Source organism: Saccopteryx leptura, chromosome 5 (assembly GCF_036850995.1).
Source record: "Saccopteryx leptura isolate mSacLep1 chromosome 5, mSacLep1_pri_phased_curated, whole genome shotgun sequence".
Lineage (NCBI taxonomy): Eukaryota > Metazoa > Chordata > Mammalia > Chiroptera > Emballonuridae > Saccopteryx > Saccopteryx leptura.
The window spans coordinates 50942817-50963373 of record NC_089507.1 but is presented as its reverse complement, the minus strand read 5'-3'; the positions used below and the strand labels follow the sequence as shown (position 1 = coordinate 50963373).

At 39.1% G+C, this 20557-nt stretch overlaps 1 protein-coding gene across 5 annotated transcripts in view; it reads right to left on the bottom strand.

Annotated features, from left to right (window-relative positions):
- YTHDC1 (YTH N6-methyladenosine RNA binding protein C1) overlaps positions 1-19823 on the bottom strand; it is a 41473-nt gene extending 21650 nt beyond the window's left edge. For 2 of the 5 annotated variants that reach the window (XM_066384508.1, XM_066384511.1), the window contains exons 1-4: positions 19429-19823; positions 4394-4495; positions 3693-4021; positions 3154-3574 (exon numbers count right to left, since the gene is read on the bottom strand). In XM_066384508.1, coding sequence (XP_066240605.1) covers positions 3154-3574; positions 3693-4021; positions 4394-4495; positions 19429-19456 — 880 coding nt within the window. In that variant the 5' untranslated portion in view covers positions 19457-19823. Of the gene's footprint in view, positions 1-3153; positions 3575-3692; positions 4022-4393; positions 4496-19232; positions 19341-19428 lie in introns of those variants that run through there. The other 3 variants (XM_066384506.1, XM_066384507.1, XM_066384512.1) reach the window with 2 other exon arrangements.
- Between the last annotated feature and the right edge of the window lie 734 nt (positions 19824-20557).

Below are 20557 nucleotides of genomic sequence, written 5' to 3'. Positions count from 1 at the left end.
TATGGTGACAGAAGGAAACTAGTCTTTTGGGCGGTGCATTATAAAGTTGTATTAACCAGTGTTACCCAATAAACTTTTTCTTTGTGACAGAGACAGAGAGAGACTGAGAGAGGGACAGACAGGGAGGGAGAGAGATGAGAAGCATCAATTCTTTATTGTGGCACCTTAGTTGTCCATTGATTTCTCATATGTGCCTTAACCTGGGGGCTACAACAGATCGAGTGACCCCCTTGCTCAAGCCGGAGACCTTGGGCTCAAGCTGGTGAGCCTTGCTCGAACCAGATGAGCCCACGCTTAAGCCAGCACCCTTGGGGTTTCAAACCTGGGTCCTCTGCGTCCCAGTCCAAGGCTCTATCCACTGCACCAACACAGGGTCAGGCCCAATAAATTTAATTTTTAAAAAACATTATGGTTCAAAGTACTCAAGGGACCCCTCACAAAAATAATACAGAAAAAATAGTAAAAACATATAATCCTATCTGCTTCTTCGTAATGTTAAATTTAGCATTACCATGAGAATCTCCAAGCATTTTTCATCTTTTTTTATATAAATAACCATTGCTCTTAAGTTTATGATCCCCTCTCCCATCCATTTTTATTATTCTTAGGTCAAAAGAACAATGAAAGTCATCTAACAAACAAATCTTTAACAACCATCAAAGTGAGTCACTTTTGTTAAAGTTATAAAGTTACTAAAAATTCTGAAAAAAAAAAAACAAGGTAAAGTAAACTGAAACCTAAAATATTAATGGCACAAAAACTAAGCTGAAGAGAGAGACAGAGAGGAAGGAGAGGGGGATGGGTGGAGAAGCAGATGGGCGCTTCTCCTGTGTGCCCTGGCCGGGAATCGAACCTGGGATTTCTGCACGCCAGGCCTACGCTCTACCACTGAGCCAACCGGCCAGGGCCCATTATTTCTTTTACATATTATTATAAAGGGAAACTACTCCATGATAAAAGTATTATTAAATGCATACTAAACTGTGTCTCTAGAACATGTTCCACATATCTCTTTTTAAACTGTATACTATATACTAAGAGAGAGAGAGAGAGAGTGCGTGTGTGTGTGTGTGTGTGTGTGTGTGTGTGTGTGTGTATTTTCTATTAACAGTTTTGGTGTCAAAGTTTTATAAAACTATTGGGTACCATTCAATTTAAAATATCCTATCAACAACAATAACATTAAGTATCTTGCTGCCTGACCTGTGGTGGCACAGTGGATAAAGTGTCGACCTGGAAATGCCGAGGTCGCCGTTTCGAAACCCTGGGCTTGCCTGGTCAAGGCACATATGGGAGTTGATGCTTCCGGCTCCTCCCCCCTTCTCTCTCTCTCTCTCTCTCTCCTTTCTCTCTCTCTCTCTCTCTCTCTCTCTCTCTCTCTTTCTCTCTGTGTCTCTCTCCTCTCTAAAAATGAATAAATAAATAAAATAAAAATTAAAAAAAAAAAGTATCTTGCTAAAGTATCAGCATTATCTAGAAACTTGTTAAAAATGCAGATTTCAGGTCCAACCCTTTTATGTAAGTCTCCCTTGTATGACTTAAACAAGATAAAACATTCAAATCTAAGAAAAAGCTTCTACCATGGATACATTTAAAATTCCTATACTGTTTCTAACCTCATGGGTTTTATATACATTCTCCAAAATAAATGAACATCCATTCATATTGCTATTACAATTTTTGTTCTCTATCATTATAAATTTAAAAAGATACATCTTTTCAGTTTCAAAAAATTTTTGTATTAAACCCAACTATTCATTTATTCAATTTACCTCTTTAACCCTTTACAAAAAACCTGTTTAAATTCCCAAACTTAAAAACTCCAGTGAGCAAATGGCTGAAAGCAATTTGGTTGTCAATCTCTACAAAGTAGCCGGCTATTTTACTCTATCAGCTACACTCTAACAAGAATCTGATTTACGGCCCTGGCCTGTTGGCTCAGTGGTAGAGCATCGGCCCAGCGTGTGGATGTCCAAATTCATTTCCCAGTCAGAACACACAGAGGGATCATCTGCTTCTCTACCCCTCCTTTCCCCCTTCTTTCTTTCTCTCTCTCTCTTCCCCTCCCATAGCCATAGCTCAACTGGTTTGAGCAAGTTGGCCCAGGATGCTGAGGATGGCTCAAGGAGCCTCAGCCTCAGGCACTAAAAACAGCTCAACTGCCGACCAATGGCCTAAAATGGGTAGAGCATCACCCTGTAAGGGACTTGCCAAGTGGATCCTGATGGAGCACATGCAGGAGTCTATCTCCCCTCCTTTCACTTGAAAAAAAAAACACAAAACTGATTTACTAATGTACCTAAAATAATGAAATTATAAAATGAATATGTAATTATCCTATATATCAAAAGAATACAATTTTTCTTGTATTCAATGTTTAATACATTTTGCTTATGTAGCATATCTGGCTGCACCTTTATATAACAGTGACCATAGATCTTTAAGTACCCTAAATTTCCCTTGTTATACCCTCTGAATTTCTCCCCTAGAAGGGATTCCTCAGCCTAGTGACTGAAACCACCAAACATTCTTATACTTACGTCTCAGAAATCAAATAGGGATAAGTAGTAGGACATGTAGTAATAAAGGAATAACCTAAAACAGATCTTAACCAATTCAACTACAAGAATTTTATACACTCTTATTTTCCATCTTGTACCTTTACACACAGCCAAAAAAAAAAAAAAAGAAGAAAAAGAAATAGAGCTGTTTTGATTTTCTATTAGTATATGATGAAAATCCAGACGCATTTAACATGAAGATATAGTAATACCTAGTGCATAGGTGCCAATGAATACATTTCAAGCACATCAGTGTTTAAATTATCTGTTGGTGATATAAAAATCTAAGAATTTATATCATCAAGATGTGAAATAATTTCCTTGTAGAGAAATACTGAACTTATTATGTTCATTTAGAATACACTACAATCAAGCTGGGAAACACTTTTACAAATGTATGTAAATCTTATTCAAATGCATTCATAATACCCAAAGGCTTATAATTAAAAATAAATAAGATCACAAGACAATCTTATTAACATCCTCCATAACTCCTTGAAAATTTTATAATTCAGTTTAAACATTTTCAAGAATAAAACCAATTAAATTTTTTTTTTTAAAAAAAGGACAAATTTTTACATATAAATCATACCTGATCCATCTGTGCCAGAACCAGATCTGACAGATCCATCTGTGAAGGAAACGGATTCAGAATCAGAGTCGCTAGCCTCACTTCGAGTGTCATAATCATTTCCCTCTTCCTTCTGATCTCTCTCATCCTGTTCATATTCTTCTTCTTCCTCCTCCTCTTCCTCCTCCTCTTCTTCCTCTTCCTCCTCCTCCTCCTCTCCATCTTCATCCACCTCTTCATCTTCCTCTGCGTCTTCTTCTACCTCTTCGTCTTCCTCCACGTCTTCCACCCCTTCCTCCTCATTCTCAGTGTTGTTGCCTTGCTCATCAGAAGAACCGCTGCTGCCAGTCTCACGGTCAGAGCCATATTCTTCTGAGTTCACTTCTTCCTTAGAAGACTGGCTGGATCTGCTTGGACGTCTATCCACTTCAAGCCCAATTCTCTGATGTTTAAAAAAGAAAAGGGAATCAGCAGTCATACAACAGACAAGGTCAGAGTGAATAAATAGTTCTAAAGCATCAAAAAGAACTGCTTTGTTTCATATCTGCAATAATTATCACCTCAGAACCATCTGGTGTGGGGGATTTAGCTCTCCTCTCAGGATCCCTTTTCCGCAGACAGGTTTTTTCTGGTTGACTCTTATAAGGTTCTCTGGAGGCACTGCTTGATAAACGAATCTTCCGATCAGCTTCGAGACGCTTGTTTCTTTCAGATCTTTGATAGTCCTCATTTTTATACTCTGTGACTGACTTTCCCTTTGTACTAACTATTCTTTTGTTATTGCTAACTGATGAGCTCAGTGGCTTAGAAAGCAACTGTCTTGAATGAACAGAGGGCTTTTGTCGTTTGATGTCAGTAGATTCCATTCGGTCACTTTTTCTTTTTGATCCTTAAAAACACAATTGAAAATGACAGATAAGTGTTTGGGTAGTCCTTTTATTTCGCCAAAGATTAACAGACATTATATATCAGAGAGAGAAAAAAAAGCCTATTTAAAATATCTTCTGAAGTAATTTTCTTCCAAAGTTAATCATAAAGAAAACGCAGCTTTCAAACCTTAGAATAAATAAATCCATCTATTTGAGATGTTTCACACATTTGAAAAAAAAAGATTACACTTCTTCGTGTGGAATTAGTTCCCACTATTTGTAATTATACTTTTAGTATAATGGCTCATGAAACATATAAAAGCAAAAGTCATTTTCTTAAATAATTAAATCTATATACACTGTTATTTTAACAAAAATAATAGAAATCTTACCCTTTTTCTCGTTTTTATCTTGTTCACTTTCTGGATTATACAGTTCATCATCCTGCTCTGGTACTTCAGTCAAAATATCATCTAAAACATTAAGTTCTCCATCTGAAAGCAAGAAAATTAAAATAGGGATGATCATTAAGCATTTAATTTTGAGCACTATGTTGAGGCTGCAGAAGTATAAGAACATAACCCTAAAGAAGCTTTCATTTCAGGATGAAGACATAAAAATACCGTATTTCCCCATGTAGAAGACGCATAAAATTTGAAGTCTAAAAACTGGGTGCGTCTTATAGTGGTTATAGATTTAACTTGTATTTCCCGCTTTTTCATGCTTGTTTTTGCACTCATTGTAATTTTTTTCTTGCATTTCCAGCTTTTTTGTGCTTGTCTCTGCGTTCAATTTTGCACTTGTTACCAATATATTACGGTAGGTTACATTTTGCCACATTCTGCCCAGAAATGGCTCAAAGAAGATTTCCGTATAGTGCTGAATTCAAGTTAAAAGTGATCCAGTGTGAAAAAGTGAATGGAAATTGTGCTACTGAACCTAAATTCGGTCTTCCTCCAACTGAGATATCAATCCAAGACTGGCTACGGGAAGAAGAAACCCTATTAAAAACATCATGGCAGATGAAGGCCATGAGAGGCAAGTCAGCAAAATGGCCTGATTTAGAGAGGGAATGAAGAGCAAAGGGCAACTGGAATTCCTGTGTCCACAAAGATGGTTCAGCATGAGGCAAGAATTGCTGATGAAAAAGTTACTGATTTCAAAGGAGGACACAATTGGTGCTTCAGGTTCATGAGATGGGATGTACTAGGCATGCGTACACGTACCAGATTTGCACAAAAGATGCCTAAAAGCTATGAGCAGAAGGTCCTTGAATTTCATCATTTTGTCATTCAATGTCAGAAGGCACATCAGTTTGATTTGGGACAGATTACAAAGATGGACAAGTCCCCTTCAATTTGATGTCCCAAGTAACAGAACTGTTGATAAGAAGGGGGTGAAAACTGTAACTGTGAAGACAAGTGGACATTAGAAGAGCCATTATACAGTTGTTCTAGCAAGCCTGTTGTGCCGACAGAACCAAGCTGCCTCCTATGCTGATTTTCAAATGCAAAACAATGACAAAAGAAGACATTTCTCAAGGAGTGATTGTCCAAGTTCATGACAAGGGTTGGATGGATCAGGATGGGATAAAGATCTGGTTTGGGCAAGTTTGGAGAAGCAGACTATGTGGGCTCTTACACAAACCTGCCCTATTATTGGTGCTTGATCAGGGTACACATAACAAAAAACACAAAGGAGATTGAAGCAAAGCAAAAAACAAAACTTGTCATCATACCTGGAGGCTTGACATCCCAGCTCCAACTTTTTGATGTATTAACAAACCCTTCAAAGTTGCCATGAGAGACAAATGGAACCAATGGATGAAGTCTTCCGGGGATAATGTGACACCAGCAGGAAGAGTAAAGAAACCAACTATTGCAGAAGTTTGTACCTGGTTGAAATGATCCTAAGATAATATCAAGATTGAGACCGTTGTCAAGTCATTTAAGAAGTGTGGCATTTCAAATGCCATAGATGGAACTGAGGATGAGGAAATATATGAAGACAGTGATTTGTCATCAAACACAGATAAGGACAAGCTAATGGATGGGAATTTCAACAGTGATAAAGAGTTGTATGAATTTTATGATAAAATTTAAGTTCAATAACTTTATGTAATACATTTTTTTTTCAAATTTTTGGCCCCAAAATTAAGGTGTATCTTATACAGGGGAGCATATTACATATGGGGAACTATGGTAACTTGTATAAAATAATATAAAGGACATGATACAGAGCCCTGCTCTACAAAGCCAGAAGTATACACCCCACAGAATATGGAAGGATATACTGGGGTACAGAAAGCAAATGTCAAAACACCTATATTTGTATCTCAAATTCACTATTAATTTCTAAAATTTATAACTGCCTAGACCGACCTGTGGCAGCACAGTGGATAAAGTGTCAACCTGGAATACTGAGGTCACTGGTTTAAAACCCCCAGTCAAGGGAACATTATGAGAAGCAACTACCACGAGTTGATGCCTCCCATTCCTCCCCCTCTACACACACACACTTTCTCTCTCCTCTCTCTAAAATCAATTTTTTAAAAAATCTTTTAAGATTTGTAACTGCCTAAAATGTGCACAATAAATCAGTATGGAAACATGTGTACACCTCACTAGGGAACAGCCAAAAATGTAATGCCATGAAAACGAAATAGTCCAGTTTGAAGATTAAAGTAATATGGTTAACTGAATATAGCACTTGATCTGAAACATAATTGGGAAAACGAATAAACTCTAAGTCAGCTCTGTAGATCACAGTAAGTATTAATGTTAATTTCCTGATTTTGATGTATGTATTACAGTTAAACAGAAGTCAGTTCTAATTTTTATGATATAGATCAGTGGTAGTCAACTTGGTCCCTACCGCCCACTAGTGGGCATTCCAGCTATCAGGGTGGGCGGTAGCAGAGTAACCAAAGTATAAATAAAAAGATAGATTTAACTATAATAAATTGTTTTGTAAAGATTTATTCTGCCAAACTTAGCGAAAATCCGACAAAGTACTTGATAAGTAATTATTATTATATGCTTTAACTGGCTGTAACTCTGCTTTATAAATTCTATAAAGTTATTTCCCTACTTCATAAATCACCATTACTGTGGAACCAGTGGGTAGTTAGAAAATTTTACTACTAACAGAGATACAAAAGTGGGCGGTAAGTATAAAAAGGTTGAGTATCCCTGATATAGATACTTAAATATTTAGCCGCAAAGAAGCATCATGTCTACAAACTGACCAACAGTTCAGAAATAAAGTGTGTCTACATGCATACATTCACACTTATACACCGTGAGAATGTGAATTAGAAAGACAAACGTGACAAAATGTTAACATTTGTAGAATATGGCTAAAAAGTAAAAAAAATTATTTGTATTATTGTTACGGCTATTATTTTCATCTAATATCAATAAAGTTAAAGAAAAAAAACAGGCCCTGGCCAGTTGGCTCAGTGGTAGAGCATTGGCTCGGTGTATGGATGTCCTGGTTTCAATTCCTAATCAGAACACACAGGAGAAGTACCCATCTACTTCTCCACCCTTCGCCCTCTCACTTCTATCTCTCCCTTCCTGTCCTGCAGCCATGGCTCACTTTGAGCAAGTTGGCTCTGGGTGCTGAAGATGGCTCCATGGCCTACACCTCAGGCACTAAGAAAAGCTTGGTTGCTAAGCAATGGAGCGAAGCCCCAGATGGGCAGAACATCACCCCCTAGTGGGCTTGCTGGGTAGATCCCAGGTGGGGTCCATGTGAAAGTCTGTCTCTCTGAATCCCCTCTTCTCACTGAATAAGAAAAAAAGAAATTGATGTGTTGCACAATAAAAAATGTTTGAGCCCGACCAAGCAGTGGTACAGTGGATAGTGTCGAATTGGGATGCGGAGGACCCAGGTTCAAGACCCCGAGGTTGCCACCTCAAGCAATGAGCTCATCTGGTTTGAGCATGGTTCACCATCTTGGACCCAAGATCGCTGGCTCGAGCAAGGGGTTACTCGGTCTGCTGAAGGCCCGCAGTCAAGGCATATATGAGAAAGCAATCAATGAACAACTAAGGTGTCGCAACGAAAAACTGATGATTGATGCTTCTCATCTCTCTCCCTTCCTGTCTGTCCCTGTCTATCCCTCTCTCTGACTTTGTCTCTGTAAAACAAACAAAAAAAAGTTTGAGGCAGCTGGTATGGACTATAAAAGCGTAAGCTGTTCAGACAAGGAAACTATTGCTATAACTGACACACTATTCAATGATCATAAAAATTCAGAATTGTTTTGTCACACCATTCCCACCCCTACCCTGTCTAAAACGACAAAGTAAATCTTAAGAAATATCTGCAAATATTTACTACTTACTTTACACTGACTTTTTTAAAATAATGAACTAAATCTAATGGTAAAATTTTTCAATACCAAGCATTCCAATATCAAAAATATTTTTTCAAATTTCAGGTGTGGCAAAGAGAAGTATAAAGTTATGCAAACTGATGAGATAGGCCAATTTATGGTTCCAACCAAAGAGCAAAGACCCTCAAAGTTTAGCAAGGGTATTACCCTGTGGTCTTTAAGCAGGTTAGATGAGATTCAAATCCCCCAAAGAGTGCCAGAAATCAGTGACTGAAGAGAAAATTATTAATGTAGGAATAATAAGGAGGAAAGCAAAATTAGGAAGGAAAGAGAAAAGGTAATTGGAGTTAGACACAGTTGCTATTTAACAACAGCTGAAAAGTACATATGCCAGGAATGGCAAGCAATTGCTTTCTTTGGTGGTAAAATGTTTATCTGTACTTTACTATGTATTTTCCTGAAATGAATACATACTACATTAATTTCTAAATTTTTGCTATTTTTAAATGTTTAAAATACAAATAAGCCAATTTCTGTCACCTTCTGAATTTATTAGTTTTCACTAAGAAAATTCCCTCAAGATTAGAATGGTGACAATTTTAGACTTTACATTATAAATAAAAAAAATAAAAAAGTTGATCTAAAAAAGTTTTAAAGATATTTAATAATTCTTATGTAAAACCTCTCTAGTCAGTTTAAAAAAAGGTGAATTCCAACATTTCTTGACAAAATACATTTATAGAAAAAAAAAACTTAAAACTATAACAAAATAGCAGATAAACAGGCTACTTCTTTTCATGAAATCACTAGCTCTTAACTAGAAATATCAACTTAAAAGCTTGAACCTTCAATGAAATTATATACTTCATATGTGATAATTCTAATAGAATTATGAAGTTTATTTTAAATTAACTTAAGTTACAGACATGCCTAAATTATGGTTTCCCTATTACTAAATAGGATTTTTTATTTAAAAGGTTGAAACAAATAAATATTAAGGAAAATCCAGAAACTAGATGGTTTTAGAAAGAAGCTACAAATTCTAAAGACAACATATAGTATATTAATCAATGCTTATTTTTTAACTTTATAACTTTCACATATTCCATAAATATCATATGAAACACATAGTATGTTTTATCGTCCATTCCTTTACAGATCAAGAAATAAAGCTCAAAAGTTCAAGTTAATCAAACATATTTGTCTAGAGACATATGGAATTTAGTCTTCCTAAATCTAGGGTTAAACTGGGTGGGGAACATTAAAAACACCTTTAAGCAAGTGTAAGGGAGAGAAATGCATATTACTAAAAGGTAGTGTGGGCCCTGGCCAGGTAGCTCATTTGGTTAGAGCATAATCCCAATATACCATGGTTGCAGGTTCAATCCCTGGTCAGGGTACATAAAAGAAATAACCAACATTATAGCACCTTAAATTTACTTTAAGATCAACCATAGCATCTTTACTTAATGCTCCAGACATTTTTATCTGTATTACAGCCCATCCTATCAATAAGTTAACTGTGATTTCATTACAAAAATGCCAAACTAAGACTCGCAGGACAAGTTCAGCATCTGGCTTGTTTTTGACCTGCAAGAAAAGAAAGGTTTCCATAAAGGCTAAAAATAAAAAGCATGGCAAAGACCTTATGTAGCTCCCATAAAGCCTAAAATATTACTTATTATCTGGCCCTTTACAAAAAGTTTGCCAACCTTGATAGAAATTAGCATATTTTAAGCCACTTTCTCCCACTACTGAAACCACTTACTTATGTACTGAAAGATAACACAAAGGAGATGAGATTTGAATTTGGAAGAAAACCCAGGTTATCATTTAAGAGGTAGCTATCCTTGGGAAAATTCCAGTCTGAGCTCCAGTTTCCTCATCTCTCCTAACAGGCATTTAGAATAAAAATATCAGTGTTTGGGGTAAGAAACAGGGGCAATTATTTGAATCTCCTGATGAGTTTTTTAAGCTGTAAGCCTTTCCCTATCAATATCAGATTCTAATAAACCTTGCCTACCACAACCTTTTGTTAATAGGGTACGCGATATACAAAATCTGGTCTAAAACACAAAATTTTTCAGTAAGACAAATATGTACAAGTGCAGGTTATCTATTGCTGTATAACATGCTATCCCAAAACTTGGTGTTTTAAAACAATACAGTCACTATTACTTCTTATGGTTCTGGAGCTAAACCTAGGTAGATCGCTCGTATGACGCAGTATGATGGTTTCCAGGACTAGAATCATCTTAAGGCCTGGTCATTCACATGTATGGCTGGCACTTAGACTGGGAAGACTCAAACTAGCTGAGCCTTCTAGGGAATTTCTTTCTGTGGTCACTCTCCACCATAGCAGCTTCAGGATAGGCAGACTACTTACACAGTGGTTTAAGGCTCTAAAGACATACAGCTTGCAACAGAGAAAGGATGAGGCAAAAAAAAGCCAGCAACACTACCACAGGCTTTAATTCACAGGCAGTCACAAAAGACTACCAAGTTCAGAAGAGACCAGAGACTTCATCTATTGTTGGGAGAGGTGTCAAATACTTGGCTGATGTTTGTTCCAAAACTACCATCAGTTTTTTTTAGTTTAAACTTAAGAATTTTAACAATAAATGTAATGTGTATTTTTAAAACCTGAAATCTGGTTATACAAGGTGAGAATTGATAGTAATGGGTTATAAAGCTAACTTAAGCTGCTTCCTCTGACCTCTTCTTTCATTGACTAGAAAAACTGCATAGTGTATTTAATTGATTTTTCAATCTAGAATAAATTAGTCATGAAGGAAGATTATTTTAATATTTTCAGAAGCTACTGCTATTAGAGACCAATCATCACTGACATATTCTTTTTGAAAAAAGTATTTTGAGAAAAACAGCCACAAGTTCTCTATAGTGACTTTAAATTACTTTAATAAATGTTTTAAGTCACCGTCTTGAAATTTAACTTGATTATTCTGAAAAAATATATGTATATGTTAAATTGCTTCATAGTACTTTGACAGAAGCAACCCAACCTAGGAATATTAAGGTAAATGAACAAAGAGCAAATGCCAGGTTAAGAGGTCTATGAACATGCAACTCACGTACTATAGTGTGTCCGTAAAGTCATGGTGCACTTTTGACCGGTCACAGGAAAGCAACAAAAGACGATAGAAATGTGAAATCTGCACCAAATAAAAGGAAATCCCTCCCAGTTTCTGTAGGATGATGTGGCAGCGCATGTGCAGATGATGACGTAACACCATGTATACAGCGGAGCAGCCCACGGCCATGCCAGTCGAGATGTGGACAGTACAGAGGAAAGTTCAGTGTGTTCTGTGGCTCGCTAAATTCGAATCCGTACCCAGCAGTTCTCAACCTGAGGGTTGCGACCCTGGCGGGAGTCGAACGACCAAAACACATGGGTCGCCTAAAGCCATCGGAAAATACATAATGCATATCAGGTATTTATATTCCGAATCATAACTGTAGAAAAATTAGTTATGAAGTAGCCACCAAAATTATTTTTTGGTTTGGGGTCACCGCAACATGAGGAACTGTAGTGTGGGGTCATGGCATTAGAAAGGTTGAAAACCACTGCCGTAACCAAAGTGCAACGTGAATATCGGCACATTTATAACAAAGCGCCACCACATAGGAATAACATTACTCGGTGGGATAAGCAGTTGACGGAAACGGGCAGTTTGGTGGAGAAACCGTGTTCTGGTAGGCCATCAGTCAGTGATGAGTCTGTAGAGGCTCACACATTGTATATATAAAAATAACTCCAATGCAGCTTTTCTGTTACAAAGAACTTCACTATATGTTTTTCTTGGAGGGGGGGTAAGTCTATATAAAGAACTATACAGTCTTAAAAATCATTTTAAAACCTCAAAATGAATTTTTTCACGTCAGTGCAATGAATTAGTTCAAATGAAGCACAGAATGCTTCATTAAACAGAGTATTTCCATTTAAACCTAAAATTCAAATCCAACTAAAAGTTATACACTAACAGACAGTAAGATAAATTTAGCTCTTGAATGCTTTGTTTTTGAAAACTCTAAAGTTATGAAAAAACTAATAGCCCTGGATGATAGCTCAGTTGTTTAAAGCATCACACTAAAGCACAGAAGTCAGGGTACATAAAGGAACAGATCAAAGATTTGTCTGTCTCTCTATCTCTGTCTCTATCTCTCCCTGCCTCTCTCTTAAAAGAAAAAAAAAAATCAATGAAATGAATATTAAAAATATAACATATTTAACAAAAAAATCCACACCCTTTTGTTTTTAAAGCTCTGTTTGATCATTAGGGGCCTAAACTCTCACCTGAAAACCGCTAGCTGGAGCAGTCCTAATAGTCTTCTTTAAAGGTATAGAGAAGGTAAGATATGGGAAAGTCTGGCATTAGAAAATATGAGTATATTGCCTGATAAATCAGTGTATTTGCTAATGCTGCCTCATCATGGACCATGATGGTTGTTTTATTTTTTTACTGTTTACTCACCATCCCCTATTGCAGGGGTCAGAAACCAATGGCTCGCGAGCCAGATGTGGCTCTTTTGATGGCTGCATCTGGCTCGCAGACAAATCTTTATTAAAAACAATAATTAACGTTAAAAATATAAAACATTCTCATGTATTACAATTCATTCACTTCCTACCGCTCATGTTCATGGTTGCAGGTAGCTGGAGCCAATCACAGCTGTCCTCTGGGTCAACACCAAATTTTTTATTGGATAATGCATAACGTACACGGGTCGTTGTATGGCTCTCACGGAATTACATTTTAAAATATGTGGCATTCATGGCTCTCTCAGCCACAAAGGTTCCCGATCCCTGCCCTATTGTATTAAACAAGCACTTTATCTGACTAACTAAAATGCATATAAGCCTGCAACTCCATTTAATAACACTGATGTTAAATAACTGGAATTCAGTTGAAGGTTTAGTTCAATAAATACTGAGGCATAGGAACACAAAACTTCCATTTTAGTACATACGGTTTTTTGTGAAAGAGCAGGAATGTTAAAGGGGATAATGCTATTCAACTCAAGTGGATTAACTACCTTAACAGACTACAAGCACCAGGCTGTCAGATATTCCAAATTTTCAAGAGAATCCCCATATTCATATACTTACAATTATCTGACTTTTAAATGTTGCCTCAAATAAAAACAAAACAAAATGCTGCTAGCTGGAGTCCTCTGTAGAAGTGTAATCATCTGCGAATATTTTGCATTCACAATATATAGTGTGTGTGTGTGTGTGTACTTCATTTAAGCTCACTGGTACAAGCTAGCAAGATCTCAGTTGTCACATAGTATTAGCAAACTGAGTTTTGTGTAAAGGTTCAGATTTGGAGATATAGGAGGTAAAATAAGTAAATAAAAAGAATAAAAAAAAAAAAAGGAATCATTATTTTTAGAGCCTGTTCAGAAACTGACAAAATGTTAGTAGAACCAAGGTTTGAGTTCTATTGTTTGGGAGATTTTCCTTTGAGATAAACATGGGAACTTAAAAAAATCTGGCTTTCAAAGTAATTTAACCTTTAGAAGGTTACGTATTGCTAACAAATTCCAAAATGAAACAACAGAATTAAGATGATTTGACTGATATCTCACAACCCTGAATCCAAATGCAGTACTCTTTCCACTTTAATATTGAAATTTCTGGCCCAGGAAGGCCACAAACTCCAGGGATATCAGTGTAGAAAATTATCTGATACACAGTCCTTTTTTATCCATGCATTCATTCTTTTTTTTTTAAGTGAGAGGCACAGAGGCAGAGAGACAGACTCCCACATACGTCCTGATCACCATCCACCCAGCAACCTCTTCTGGGGTTGATGCTTTTTGCCCTGTTGCTCAGCAACCAAGCTATTTAGCACCTGAGGTGAGGCCATGGAGCCATTCTCAGTGCCTGGGGTCAACTTGCTTGAACCATTGGAGCCATGGATGTGAGTGTGGTGAGAGGGAGAGAGGGAGGGAGGGAAAAAAAGAGAGAGAGAAGAGGAGGAGGAGGGGTGGAGCAGATGGTCGCTTCTCCTGTGTGCCCTGACCAGGAATCAAAACTCGGTACTGTCCCTGACCAGGCGGTAGTGCAGTGGATAGAGCGTCGGACTAGGATGCCGAGGACCCAGGTTCAAGACCCCGAGGTTGCCAACTTGAGCGCAGGCTCATCTGGTTTGAGCAAAAGCTCACCAGTTTGGACCCAAGCTCGCTAGCCCGAGCAAGGGGTTGCTCGGTCTGCTAAAGGCCCACAGTCAAGGCACATGAGAAGGCAATCAATGAACAACTAAGGTGTCACAATGAAAAACTGATGATTGATGCTTCTCATCTCTCTGTTTTGTCTGTCTGTCCCTGTCTATCCCTCTCTCTGACTCTCTCTCTGTCCCTGGGAAAAAATAAATAAATAAATAATACAAAACCCAGGTACTTCCACACTCCGGACGGACACTAAACCGCTGAGTCAAGTGGCCAGTGCCTCATTAATCTATTTTAACCCCAGAAGCTTCTAGGTCAGGAGATACAAAGTACTATTTATTTCAGGGTCCAGCATTTGACTAACACCTGAACAACTTAAATAAAAAATAAAACAAAAAACTGGAAAGTAAGTATATTATAAATATATATACACAACACCAGAGTACATTATACATTTTATTTTAATTCATTTAATATAGTTTTAGTGGTTTGACCATGTAGTAAGTTTCGTGGAACCTCCTCTTCTGTTATATTTGACTTAAGCCTCTGTTACTGTTTTGTCATTCAAAACTTTTAATCCTCTAAATAAAGTGCTTTGGATCTCCCATCCCATTCATATTTTTTGTCTTCCAAAAAGCATAAAATTGAAGTGTCTAAGGAGAACATTTTAAATTTCTTATCCCATTTCTACTATGAGTAAAACAACTATGTTGGAATACCAAATATATATTCAGTCTATATCTCATAGAGCCCTAACTAAAGTAGACCAAGAACAACAATCTAAACCTAAAACTATACTACAGGGAGGGCTATAGTATGTACAGTATATATACATGTGTGTGCACATAACTGTCTGTATATATTTGTATGTATTTGCCTGCAAAGTGTGTACATATATAATTCAAACTCTAAAACTCTCAGCTTTGGGTCAAACTCTAAAACTCTCAGCTTTGGGCGTCAATAGAAAATGTCACATAACTAGTCAGTTATTAATGAATTCCAACCTGTAATGAGTTACAACCATACAGTTACTGTACACCAGGAACCTGGTAAGCAAGACATTCCTGGCCCTCATGGAGTTTCCACTTTGGTAATGTAGAAAATATGTTACTTATTATAAAAGTGGTAATTCATTACCCACATTTTGAATACCATATTTCCTGGTGTATAAGACACACCCTTTCCAGAAAAACCTGGAGTCTAAAAATTGGGTGCATCTTATACAACGGTTGTAGATTTTTTTTACTTGTATTTCCCACTTTTTCGCGCTTGTTTTTGCCCTCATTGTTGAAGACAGTAATTCGTCCTCAGACACAGATGAGGACAAGCTAATGGATGGGAGTTTTGACAGCAATAAGGAGTTGAATAAATTTTATGATGAATAAAAGCAAGTTCAATAACTTTATGTAATATTCTTTTTTTCAAATTTAGGGCCCCAAAATTAAGATGCAGCTTATACATGGGAGCTTCTTATACATAGGGAAATACAGTATATTAAATTTTTATAACTTGTTTGGAGAGAACTTTTTAAGAGGTCAAGAAATAGTTTAGCCTGACCAGGCGGTGGCGCAGTGGGTAGAGCGTCGGACTGGGATGCGGAGAACCCAGGTTCCAGACCCTGAGGTCGCCAGCTTGAGTACGGGCTCATCTGATTTGAGCAAAAGCTCACCAGCTTGGACCCAAGGGGTTACTCGGTCTGCTGAAGGCCCTCGGTCAAGGCACATATGAGAAAGCAATCAATGAACAACTAGTGTCGCAATAAAAAAACTGATGATTGATGCTTCTCATCTCTTTCCATTCCTGTCTTTTTGTCCCTATCTATCCCTCTCTCTGACTCTGTCTCTGTAAAAAAGAAAAGAAATTTATATAAGGTTATTTATAGCATAAAAGATGTGTACTTTCTTGTATAGAAAAACAGCATTTAACACCACCAACACTCCAATTTTTCAGATCTACTTTTTGAGCAAATCACCACAATAATCAAAAGGAACTGCTAATTTTTCCAGTTATATAGACTTCAGTTTCTAAGTCTGAGTAACATAGCTGATGTGCAAAGCCTCTATGACCAAAAACTATTCTGTGAATAGCAAATTTTCTGCAATTTAGATTCATACCATATCAAAATCTTACACCATTTATGAAATTATTTAGAAGAGACCTAAGGTTTGTGACGGGTCTAAGATTCTTATAAGGCTTATCTTTATAACTTCCCAATGATTCATAAAAGGTAACTGAAAACAGTCAGTACTCAGCCTCTCACTTTTTCTTGTTCAAGTATGAGAAGAGTCAAGTATTGATTCTAATTCTGCCTGTTCTTCTAGCTGTGTGCATGATCAAGTGAGACACTGTGGACTTGTTTCCTTGTTTGAAAAAATGGGTTTTCTAGAAATCTTCCCATTCTAGAATTAAATAAGCAATTCCATTAGGTTTGTATTTGAAGTTTTCCTAGTAAACTCAAGATAATCTTGGATCTGAGAAATGAAGATAATAAGCACTTATATCAGTTTTAAAACAGGTAAATTCAATTATGGAAATTGAATTTCATTAAAACTTAACATAAGGCCTTTCAAAAGCTGGAAAATTTATCCTAAGTACTGCTAATAGGTGACATTACTATATTCTTCCCAACTATAGTTACAAAGTTTATACATTTGGACTGCACTTTCATCAATAAATCCATTTGTAAAACAAAATATTTGGCTCTGGCCAGTTGGCTCAGTGGTAGAGCGTCAGCTGGGTGGGTGGATGTTGCAGGTTTGATTCCCTGTCAGAGCACACAGGCAAAGCGACCACCTGCTCCTACACCCCTCCCCCTCTTCTCTTTCCCCCTTCTGCAGCCATAGCTCAATTGTTTCTAATGATTTGGCCCAGCTTGCCTTGGGCACTAAGGCCAGCTGGGAGGAACATCCAACTCAGACACTAAAAGTAGCCCGGTTGTGAGCATGGCCGCAAAGCGACGGGGGTGACCAAGTAGATCCCAGTCAGATTGCATGTGGGAGTCTGTCTACCTCTCCTCCTCTCACTTGGAAAAGAAGAAAAAAAAATTAAAATATTTAAAACATCACCCACTCTCCTTCCTCAATGTACATTACAGTACTGTATTCACTACTGACTTAACTATTCCAAAGGATAGTGATTTCCTGAGAGTACTGAGTTTATCATTTTGTATTTAGTTCATCTCACGACAACTGCCATCCACTCCCACAGCTCACAGATTACACTCTGACACAATCAAATGTTGACTGAATTATTGATTAAAATAACTTGGTTTAACAACTGACTTTATTACTAATTAAAATTAGTTTCCTTTCTGGATTTATCAAAAGAGTAGAGATGGAGATTTTTTTAGAATTCATTTAAGGAAAGTAAATTAAACTACAATCCTATAGCCTAATCATTCAACTGCTTTAAGATAGGAACAATATCTTAAACACATTCCCACCCACCACACTTTCCAAGTTTGTCCCTATCATAAAGCAGTTTATTGAAGCATAAAGACTTCTTTCTCGGGGAAAAATTAAAGAAAAGAACACAGTCCTAAATGCAATTAGCTCTAGAGCCTATTTAAAAAATCCTCACCCCAAATTAATTAAGAACATAAGAAGGGTAAATCTGGGAACTACAGGACAGCTGTCCCCATTTTTGTCAACTATAACCTTCCCAAAACGAAGCATCTAAGCTAGACCACTCTCCAGACATGTACTGATTGATCCAGGATCCACATTAACATCTTCACGGCCTGGGAGGTAGGCATTTCAAGAGACATGGCATACCATTCAGGCACCACGAGTTTCTCCTATATTCCACTGTAATTTTATCCCTCCAACTTTTTTTTTTTTTTGTACTTTTCTGAAGTTGGAAATGGGGAGGCAGAGAGACAGATTCCCGCCATGTGCCCGACCAGGATCCACCCGGCATGCCCACCAGGGGGGCGATGCTCTCTGCCCATCCAGGGCATCGCTCTGTTGCAACCAGAGCCATTCTAGCGCCTGAGGCAGAGGCCACAGAGCCATCCTCAGCTCCCGGGCAAACTTTGCTCCAGTGGAGCGGCTGCGGGAGCGGGGTGGAGAAGCAGATGGGCGCTTCTCCTGTGTGATCTGGCCAGGAATCGAACCTGGGACTCCTGGCACGCCAGGCCGACGCTCTACCACTGAGCCAACCAGCCAGGGCTCATCACTCCAACTTTTTATAAATTACACCCATTTGTCCCTGGTTCTACCGTCTGAAAGCTACGCACAACGTGTTTCAATCAAAATAGTGGCCAACATGTTTTGTCAGGCCTAAATCATATGATAATCTTTGCAAATATTACACACATATTTTCCAAGGTAAGTATTCGAGGAACCAAACTGCCAAGTCTTACCACTCTGCCTATTTAACAGGAACAGCCAGGAGTTACTTGCATGTATTTCTCGAGATGAATAGCCCACCTGCCTATACTTTTTAAATATGTTCACTTAATAGACTATCAGCTTCGACGGTGGCATTAAAGGGTTTTGGAAATTAAGCCTAACAGAAAAGATTGTTCTGAAAATACGCATTACGTCCGCATAATCCTACCAGAACTAAACCTAAGGGCCTGCATCTGAGAACAGGCCTTCTCCCAGCTGCGCCCAGGACAGCTGAAGGGAAAGTGAAGAGGGAATTAGGATGAAAGAAAAAGAGAAAACCCCAGGCCAGAAAAAGTGTTAGGTTACATGGAGATGCAGAACCAAAGGGCAGGCCCGGTCTCTTCCGCTAGGTCCCGGTGTGTCGGTGTGCGGGGCCGGCTCCGCGCGAGGCCGCTAACCTCCCCAACCCCCACCCCGCCGCGGGGACCCACCGCTCCGCCGCCCCGCTCCGCCGCCCCGCTCCCGAGCCCCGCCTCCGCCCTTCACCTTTCCCCGCACTAACCTTTCTCCTCCCGGCTGTCGGCCGCCATTGCTCCTCTCCTACTTCCGCTGCCGCCGCCGCCACCGCCTCGACGCCGCTCGCGCGTGGGCCGCAGCCGCGGCAGCAGTCGCACGGGAACGTCCGTCAGTCCGTCCGCCGGGCTCCGAGCTTCGCACCTTGGCCTCGACCACTCACCTTTCTCGACTCAACCTTTTTCTCCTCGCTTTTCCCCTTTCTCCCTTCTCCCCTTCCCTCCTCGCACTCCAGCCTCCGGAGGCCTAGGCCCAGCCTTCCCGCTGGGGTTTGGGGAAGGGAGGGGTAAAAGGGAGGGAAGGGAAACAGATGGCGACGGCGGGCGGCGCTAAAATGGAGCCTGCTTCCTGTGTGAAACAATCCCGCTCCCGAAATGCCCTGCGCTGTTTACGCTCCGTTCCTCCGTAGCAACGTCACAGTGCGGAGGGAGTGACGGGGAACGTGAGCAACGTCAGCATGTCGCCCCGCCCCCTGCCGCCCGCCGTCCCCACAGTAAGTCTCGGCGGTGATGAGCCCCCTCGACTTGCTTATCCGCCTTCAGAGCCTCTGAGTGCTCTGAGGCGGCTCGGTTCTTCTCACGTGGAACGCCTGCTGGCGGACCTTCCAGCCTCAGCGCGAGGATGCTCCCTTGGCGCTCCGCGGGACTCCTGATTTCCGTTCTGGAAATCCGACACTTGTTTACAAGTGTAGGCCGGTCCCTTTCCTTTGCTGCCACTACTTCCCACTCTGGGCATCGGTGTACTTTCTTAGTTGGTGTCCCAACGCAGGATGCGATCGGCTCACTTGTAACAAAAGCCTACTGGTCTTGTTTTTAATTGGGGAAAGGGATTATATTGTATTTTAATATTGCATTATAGCCTGGCCAGGCGATTCAGGGAAGAAAGCGTCGTTCCCGCGGTGGCAGGTCGGGTCCCCAGTCGAGGCACGTAGGGGAAGCAGTCAATGAGTACACGGGTAAATGGAACCCAGCGGAGCAAGGAGTTGATGACTCTCTCTTACTTCTCCCTCCCCTCAAATCAGTGGGGGAAAAAATTAAATATTACGTTGTAATTCACATAATAAAGTTGGCTTAAACATTTATCAAAGCTTCAAGGTACACAGTTGATTGAAACAGACT